General features: G+C 43.8%; 1 protein-coding gene and 1 long non-coding RNA gene across 2 annotated transcripts; one reads left to right on the top strand and one right to left on the bottom strand.

The window, feature by feature from the left end:
• The first annotated feature begins 3,318 nt into the window (after nucleotides 1-3,318).
• Nucleotides 3,319-6,511, top strand: LOC123057202 (CASP-like protein 5B3). The gene is made up of 4 exons (XM_044480299.1): nucleotides 3,319-3,324; nucleotides 3,464-3,825; nucleotides 5,271-5,403; nucleotides 5,999-6,511. Exons 1-4 carry the CDS (start codon nucleotides 3,319-3,321, stop codon nucleotides 6,200-6,202), a joined length of 705 nt encoding a protein of 234 aa, XP_044336234.1. The 3' UTR covers nucleotides 6,203-6,511.
• Nucleotides 6,512-6,604: 93 nt separating this feature from the next.
• LOC123063332 (uncharacterized) lies at nucleotides 6,605-7,235 on the bottom strand. The gene is made up of 2 exons (XR_006430255.1): nucleotides 7,019-7,235; nucleotides 6,605-6,780 (listed from the first exon to the last, which is right to left on the bottom strand). It is a non-coding gene; the product is annotated as an uncharacterized lncRNA (long non-coding RNA).
• Between the last annotated feature and the right edge of the window lie 1,685 nt (nucleotides 7,236-8,920).

Here is an 8,920-nt window from a genome sequence, read left to right as displayed (position 1 = left end):
CCACCAGTGACAGAGGGACTAGAAATGGCATGGAGACAGGATCGCCTGGGCCTGCCGGAGCCACGACTGACGAGAGAGGGAGAACCCCGTCGACATGGCTTTGCCGCGGGAAACCATACAATCTCGAATCACCTTGGAGTTGTAGAGAACCAGGGAGTCCTCATGGTAGAACACACAGATTGACATGTCCAGAGGGTTGATATCGAACTCGGCGTGGAGCTAGCGCCGTGACCGCCGACACCAGATCCACAACATGGGCTGGTGCCAGTGATTAGCACGACAAACAACACATGCGAGCTCATCCTCCATCCTTACGAGGTCAATAGGTTGTTTTTAGGGGTACGAGGTCAATAGATGACTCAATGAAGCAAGTCTCCACCATGTTGTCTACTACCAGCGAACGGGCCGGACCACCTGACTCCAGGGCCTGGCTAGCCGGGGGAGGGCACGGAGGCGATGGGGGAAGCGTCGTGGGTTCCACCGATTGACCAGGAAGCTGTGGCGAAGTGTCGGCGGTGGGCGTGAAGATTGGGCGAGTTGGGAGGGGCTGCGAGGCCTCGTGCAACCCCTGGAGATATTACCATCACCGCTGCACCGCACACAACATGGTAGGTTGGTGCAGTCCGCAGAGATATGCTCTGGATCACCGCAATTGTAGCAGCACCCGTAGAACTCGACCGGGATGCGTGACCGCAGCACGCGCGAGGTGGGGAGGACGCGTCGCCTCCTTGGAGGGAATGGGGCCATGGCGTGGCTCCTGTGCTTCCCGCCGCGTTTGGATTGCTAGGCCGCCTCGCCGGCCGGCCGCTCGCGGATGGGACCAGGCTCGCCACCCTGAACAATGGGTCCGAACGTCGTGCCCACCTCCTATGGCACGATGACAGAGCGCATCACTGGTCGTGGGGGAGGAGGGGAGGGGGCCTCCGAGGACGAAACTACTGTTGAATCCTCCGAGGAAGACGTGGGAAGAGAGATGCAGGACGCGATGGCGCGAGGGGAGGGGGAGCGGCACCGCGCCATTTGCCTACAAATGAGCGAAAGAATCAGCTCCATCTTTTAACTTGTTGTATCGGTTGGAGCGAAGAGTAAAAATGAAAAGGGGCTGACTACGGGTCAGTCGATTGAAAATTTAGTGTGGCTGGCCACTGTCACGCGCGATATTTATTCGCTTCCGAGGAATTTGTACGCGCAGCATTGAGCAGTGCACGTACACAACGTGCGTACGTATGTATCTGCACCAACACTGCTAGCCTTTTTCCTTTTTAAGATAAACCAACACTGCTAGCTAGCTACCTTCCTCTTCCTCATTTTTCTTTTCTTTTGGATCGGAGGACGGAGCCTTCAAACACATGGATGGATGCATTTCACATACTGTACATGACTAGTTGCAAAAAAGTATCGTACTACGTCACTTTAAGTATCTGTACGCACATGCACTTCCTCCCATCGATCGAGGGTAGCTAAATTAATGCATTTCAATCTAGTAACCAGCCATGCATGTTAGTCGACTGAAAATTAAATTTGGGTTAGTTGACTGATGCAAATTAAAACAAATAGTGAAAAAACTTCATACAATTCACACATACATTGTACTTTTTTATAGCATGCAAGAATGCACATATAATAATTGAAAGAAAATACAATAGAACTAAAACTAAACCGAAATTTGCACACAATTTACAGCGAAATTGCACTTTTTAAATATGCAAGAATAAGCACATAATGGTGTAATTTCTTAAAAAAATATGTTTTCTAATAGGAAACGAGTTAGTGGCTTTGGTATTGCCCTTATAGAAAAAAAATTCTAAGGAAGAATGAATTAGTGCCATTTGTATTACCATTTAAGAAGAAAAGAAAGAAAAAATTAATAAAAAAATTTGCACAAAATTATACAAAAAATGTGTGTTTTATAATATGTAAGAATAAGTGTATAATAGTGCAATTTCTGTGAAAAGGAAGTTTCCTAAGAAGAAATCGATTAATGGCTTGGTATTACCCTTATATAAAGAATAAAGAAAATAAAATGAAAAGTAAAACAAAATCAAAATAATGAAGTTTTTCTAAGGATGAATGAATTAGTGGCATTGTTATTACCCTTCCAGAAGAAAGGAAATGAAAAAATTGCACATAATTTACACATAAATTGCACTTTTTGTAATATGCGAGAATAAACTTGTAATAGTGAATTTTTCGCCAAAAGGAAATTTTCTAAGAAAGAATTAAAGAAGAAATACAATAAACCAAAAACTAAAACTAAATAAGAATGATGAATTTTCACAGTTAATTGTAGTTTACACTCATTTGTGTAATAGTTGTGTCTATACATTCATATAAAAACAAAACCGACCAAAAAAAAATCAAAAACACATACTAATGTCAAAAATTAATTTGAACCGTATCTCATATCAATGGTACATCCCAGTCTCACACATATGCACGAAACACAACACACACACACGGGCGCATAAAAAACTAACATGCAGAAAAAGAAAAGATAAAAAAAGGTGGGGCCTATACAGAGGCATGAAGGCATGGCACCGCATGTAGCCATGCATACAGCTAGCAATAATGCTAAACATACAAAGAGTTACACGCTGACTAGGATTTTTTCCATCTACTAACCAATCATAAACTTGACCCCCCTCCCCCTATTTTCAGGGGGTGGACCGCCTCGCCACCTATTGACCAATCAAATTAACCTTCTTTGTAAAACCTTGTAACTCGTTTGTATGTGTAGCATTACTCGTTGTGTCCCACTACTCAGTTTTACCATTAGAAGTTACAACTACTCAAAAATGCCATCGATCCGTGAGATGTTTGCTCAAAAATGCCATCGTTCCGTTAGATGTTTTCTCAAAAATGCCATTAGACATCGTTATTTTCACATCAAACTCATTGACCATGTTATATGACAAAAATAAGTCTAGACCCACATGTCAGTTCTCTCTATCTCACAATGATAAGTGTGGCCCCACTTGTCAGGGGTAACCAAGCGAATAATTTTATAGAAAAATAAGAACGTCGTTGGGATCAAGTGGGCCCCACACTTTATTGTAGTAAGATAGAAGGAGAGCTGGCATGCTGGTTCATAGGTATTTATGTCATTATAACATGGCAAAAGAGATTTGAGATCACAATAATGGTGCCCAGTGGCATTTTTGAACACGTGTCTAACAAAGCAATGGCATTTTTGAGTTGTTGAAACTCCTAGTGGCAAAACTGAGTAGTGGGATACAATCGATGGCATAAATGATAAAAACCCAAACGAAAAAGTCAGGTTATGTAGCTAAACTGAAATGAAAAACCGCCTGCACAAAAATGCTGGTATACTCGGACGATGTGGCCATGGAAAGAATCGTACCGCGAAATTTCTAGATGCTAGCATAGCAGAGCTACCCACTGCACATGGTGGACGGTGAGTAATCACTCCTTGCATTTCACTCTGCATCCCAAAAACAAGCAGGCATGCAGGCAGGCAGAGGTACCCCACGGCCAGCACCAACCATCTCATATCAGTTTTCCCATCTCCTCTCCCCATCACCTTTCCCATCTCGTCTCACGCAAGCCAAGCGCCACCTCTCCGGCTCCTCGTCCTGCTGCTCATACCCATCACCTTCCCCGTCCCACACGAGCTAAGCGCACACAGCAAGCGCCACAGATCCACGCCAGGAAGGAGTCCACCGGCTTCTCCGCCTCACCTCTCCGCGGCCCGAGGACATGGAGCGGCATGGCGCTGCGCTTGTCGCAGAGCGTCTTCGCCGCCGCGTCCGTCTTCGCCATGGTCTCCGGCATCGGCATCGGCTTCTCCAACCACGGCGCCTACTTGTACTACTCTATCGAAATGCTAATTCTTGTTTCCCTATAATGTCCTCCCTCTTTGTGTTTTTTCTGGCAAATCCATCAGCATCACTCAAGTAGCAAGCTATGTGAGTGTCCGTCTTGGTCTATTGGGTTTGATCTGGGTTTGGAGGACAAGGTTGGGTGACTTTTATACTCTTTCTTTCAAGAGAATTTTTTTGAGAATAAGGTAGAGACAAGCAGGGGACTGGTTCATTTCTTACAAGGATTCACATTTTTTCACATGCTTGCAAGCTGAGCTCGCCCAAACAGTTTCCTGGCTTAAATCTTAGGATCCTACACCTGCCTGAGAAAACATCATATATCAACCCTTAACCCTTATTTAGGAGAACTAGATGAGCCGGGTTTAACGCCAGTAGTGCTGAATCAGGAGGCCTCATCATTTGATAAACTTCGTTGAAACATATCTCCATGACTACCTTCAATGCTCTCAAAATTAGTGTAACTGTTGTTCGACGAGCCAACCACCCAACTACTAGTCACCGGAAAAAAAGGAAATGAGACTTCATTGGGTGACTTCCTTATTCGAGTTCTAAGACGGATTTATGTAGTAGATTTTGTTCCATTACAGAGTTCATGCTTGTTTGCAGCAGGACTACAAACTTGACATCGTACATATTTATGTCGATAATATGGGGAGTTTACTTTAACTTGAGTGTTCTTTTTCATAACAAGAACTTTGAGTGTTCTGTCATCCTCTATTAATATTTCTGTGACTAGTGTTTTTTTTTTCTTCTAAAATGCGAGCTGTACCAATTTAATTTTCCAATGGCATTTGGAATCCTGATTGTCAGCTGTGTCCAAATCTCTTGCTACCGTCTAGTATTCAAGTTGACCAAGTTAGGAAACATGTATGTTTTTGTTGAGGCCACCCTGCGAAGGGTTTATGATCTGGTAAAATGGTTTCTGGAATTGACGGGTAATTGATATTTGATCTCTCGCTAGAATTTTTCCAAGTAAACCTTCACTTGGTGCCATGTAGTCAGGGAGAACTCTGAACTGGGATGTTGAGGGGCCGGGATTAGTTTAAAGCTCAATTCCCCACAGGACGGGGCGAACAACAGCATACCATGTTCAAAAATGGAACCGGAATATTGGAAAATGTTTCTTTGTGTATGTGCTTTTGTGGGTGTATGTGCAATGCATGCATATGTTTTTCATCCAACCTACAGTTTTTTCTCCAATGATAATATTTTATTAGAATTGTTAAAATTTAGGTTTTATGTGTCATCACACCAAATGCTGGGGTGCGCCAATGATTTATATTTTCACTTCAAGTTCATGTCATTGAGACTATGAACCGCCTAAAGTCTTCAATTTCTTGTCTACTCTTCAGAATTGCTTGGACAGGAACTCAAGTGTGTTTTGTTAACATCATCTAACGAGCGTATTATGGTCTCCATTTATTTCAGCTACATGAATCTGGTGTTGATCCTCCAGCTGATGTGGAGTCTGTTCCTTGCTTGTGAGGATATCTTTGCTCTAAGGAATAAAAAGTATCTTCACACCCGGCATAATCTATTGTTCATTGTTTGCATTGACATGGTAAGTCGCTCACTTTGTCTCTTCTATTCTCCATGAGCTATGTCTGAATTAACTGAAGGCATGCACTGAAGCAATTGAACCAGATTTTTTTAATATTAGTTCTTACGAGAAAAGATGGGGAGCGTTTGCGCAGCGGTAAAACTGTTGCCTTGCGCGACCCTGCACAAGCGGAGCTGCGTGCACTGGGCAGTCCCTTTCTTTAGTTCTTACGAAAAATGAAATTCAGGATAAGCGCAACTGATGCTTCTCTATTGGCCAAGTTCTTGTTCTGCCTCCCTCTAGGAGAATAAGGTAGCTTTAAGAGATTTGTTGGCACAGGCTCTCCATCAAAATTAGCCAACGAATTGTCCATTTTAGTAAGAAATTTTAACAACCAATATGTTTTGCGTGACTTTTTGGTTAACCAGCGGTACAGTTTACCAAAGGTTCTTTTTCCCTGTTAGAAAGGCTGTCATTTCTCTCATCCAAAGTTGTTACATCTCACAAGCAGAGTCCAAATACCCTGTGAAATCATTTTTTTAGTCGAGTAGTTCTTGGAATCTTGAGCTAGCAAAGGCATATCTGAGTGATCATATCAATTCTGAATGTGTTGCAGGCCATGGCGATTCTCATTTTCACAGGAGCAAGTGCCTCTGCAGGCCTGACAATTTTGATCATGTGGGATATGAAGCTCTGCGGGGCATACCCGCGGCTGGCCTGCCGGCAGTTCGCGCTTTCGACCACCCTGGCGTTCATCACGTGGTTGTTGCAAGCTGCGTCTGTTTTCTCTGGGTTCCGGCTACTGGCTTCGTTCTTCTAGTGATCTCACGCACTCATAATCGCCGTCGCGACATGCTAAGTCAGGAGGGTAAATCGGTTGCAATGTGCACGCATCCTTCATCACTTGTTAGATAGATGGATTGTCTGTTTGATAGTAGCTCATCTTTATTCTAGGAGTCGATTATGAACGCCCTGTGGTCGAACAGTTACTGTTTAGATGATGTGGGATCATTAATATGGAGATAAGTCGTGATCGAAGGTACCTGAAAAATGCTCTGGTTGTTGTACAATGGAATTTCATATCTCTTCAAATGGCTGGGACCAACCATTTCTGGTTGCCGAGCAATGTACTCCTAAAAAGCACGGACACGGGGACGGAAAGACGGGGATACGCATACGGGGATACGGGATACGGCATTTTTTAAAAACAGCCATTCGGGGATACGGCGAGTATATATAAAATAAAATAAAAATATGCCATATAATATACAATTAAGACAGAAAATTAATGAGAAAGAGATCATAATAGAGGATAATGCCCCATTTGGTGTCTCTTTTATCAAGTGATGATTGATTGATCGTCATCCCCCCATGTCATGTTGTCATTGCAAGCTGCATCTATCTTGCAAAACACATCAAACACAGACAGTACAGAAGATTAGAAGACAAGACATAATTGGAAGATAATGCAAGCATGAGCAGCAGCAGCACAAGCATGAGCAGCAGCACCACCAGCATAAGCGGCAGCACAAGCAAGCATCAAGCCAGCAAGCAACATCCAGCAGCACAAGCAAATCTGAAGGATAAAAGAGGAAGAGGTTGAGGAAAGGGGAGAGGGGAGAGGCTGCTTGGTTACCTGCGAGGCTGGGGGTAGCACCAGCTATCGCCGGTCGAATCCAGGCGTCGCCGGCGGCGGCGGCGACGAGTCAAGGCGGAGGCGGCTTCGATCCAGGAGGCTGGCGGCGCGGGGAGGCTGGGAGGGAGCACCTCGTCCTTGAGACGAGAGCGTGCGGGAGTTCCTGCAAATAGGTTAGGTATACTGGGTTGGGCCGAGGCTATTTTGGGCCAGGCCGTGTCCCAAACGTATCCCGCACGTGTCCCAGCGTATCCCTGTGTTTTTTTTCCTTTTTTAAAATCGAAATTCGGGGGATACTGCAAAGTTCGCGTATCCCGGCATATCCTGGCGTATCCCCGTATCCTGCCGTATCAGAACGGCAGTTCGGCACTTCCAGCCCTGTCCATGCTTTGTAGATGTACTCCCTCAGTCCCATAATATAAAATGTTTTTACAAGCTATGTTAGCTTGCGAAAATGTCTTACATTATATATGGAACGAAGGGAGTAGATATGTAGTCCTTCTCGACATAATTAGAAATTCAAATACTAAAGATAGGAGAGTGGCTTTTCTACTCGTGGGTGTGCATACACTCAGGATGAACAGTAAATTTGAAAACAATACAAAAATATCTGAAAGTTTTGTCTGGCGTTCTGCGTCTTGCAGCATGAAAAATTGTTGGAACTTGTCCTCCTCCTAAGTATGAGTGCCATGGTCTATTATGTCCGCCACCCATCGAATACGAGACTATGTCGGGTTTATTGTTAGTTTTCAGATTTCCTCTCAACATCCAAGGACACGTTTGTTTGTTTGCATCATTTTTTCCTGGCTGAGGAACCGGACAAAGAACCATCATCTGCCCATCGTTTGGTAGCCTGCATGTAGGTTGGTTGCAAACGACATAAGGTGTGATCACCATTTCTTACTACTGGTGGCCTTACCACAAACGATTTCAACATCGTCTCAGTCCTAGCTAGAAAACAAATGACGGTTCATCCTATCTACTAACAAATGGCAGTACAAATTAAGTGCTATATGGCTGAAGAAGAAGAAGAAGAAGAAGAAGAAGAAGAAGAAGAAGAAGAAGAAGAAGAAGAAGAAGAAGAAGAAGAAGAGGGGGATCTTAAACCTATTCTTCAGCGATTCAAATGCCCTCTCAATCATAACTCTAAGGCTAGAGTGTCTGAAATTAAACAGTTCCTGTGGAGTCCTATGATAGTTCCTGGAAAAGAACTCCTTCAAATGGTACCTGGTTTTCCTGAAAGGTCGAAGAACACCAAGTTGATACGCATAGCCAGCATCTCCTTGGTAGAACTTGCCATCAGGTCGAAACATGCTATCTGTTAGAATGATAACATCATGGGCTGGTCCCTTCCACCTAGCTAACACGTATGTGAACTTCAGATCGAAGTCAACCGCAGAACATTCTGGCTTATGTAGTATTAGATGACAAATCATCACCTGCTATACCGTCATCGGATCCTACATCATTGCAGCTCCACAAAAAAATATTTCAATGAGTTTGGAGCACTCCAAATGCCTTTTCCGCATCCTTCCTAGCAGCTTCTTGCATTTGTGCAAAGAGACAATGTTTGTACATTGGGGATCGGGTATAGTCATCACAAACACCATCTACTGATGATAGATATCATCGGCATGGTGGTACCCATGGAATAGTAATCCTTGTTGACGGTGTAATTGCATGTCGGGACATTCCCATCACAGAATCTATTGAACAATAGAGATTGTTGAAATACACTGATGTCATTGTAAGAACCAGACATGCCAAATCCACAAGTCTGTTGATGCCATTGCTTCAAGTATGATGTTGACCTCTTTGGTGTGATCTTGGCACTACTCACGCAAACCTGTCGGGGATGTTTTTCATTGTCAAAAAATCCCCGACAGGTTTGCGTCATCATTG

Source organism: Triticum aestivum, chromosome 3A (assembly GCF_018294505.1).
Source record: "Triticum aestivum cultivar Chinese Spring chromosome 3A, IWGSC CS RefSeq v2.1, whole genome shotgun sequence".
Lineage (NCBI taxonomy): Eukaryota > Viridiplantae > Streptophyta > Magnoliopsida > Poales > Poaceae > Triticum > Triticum aestivum.
This window is presented reverse-complemented; position numbering and strand designations above follow the sequence as displayed.

Excerpts from the sequence above, each read along its gene's own strand:
- LOC123057202 (XM_044480299.1), top strand. Across the intron at positions 3,826-5,270 it reads TCCAACCACGGCGCCTACTT|CTACATGAATCTGGTGTTGA; the intron begins GTACTACTCTAT and ends CATTTATTTCAG. Across the intron at positions 5,404-5,998 it reads TCATTGTTTGCATTGACATG|GCCATGGCGATTCTCATTTT; the intron begins GTAAGTCGCTCA and ends AATGTGTTGCAG.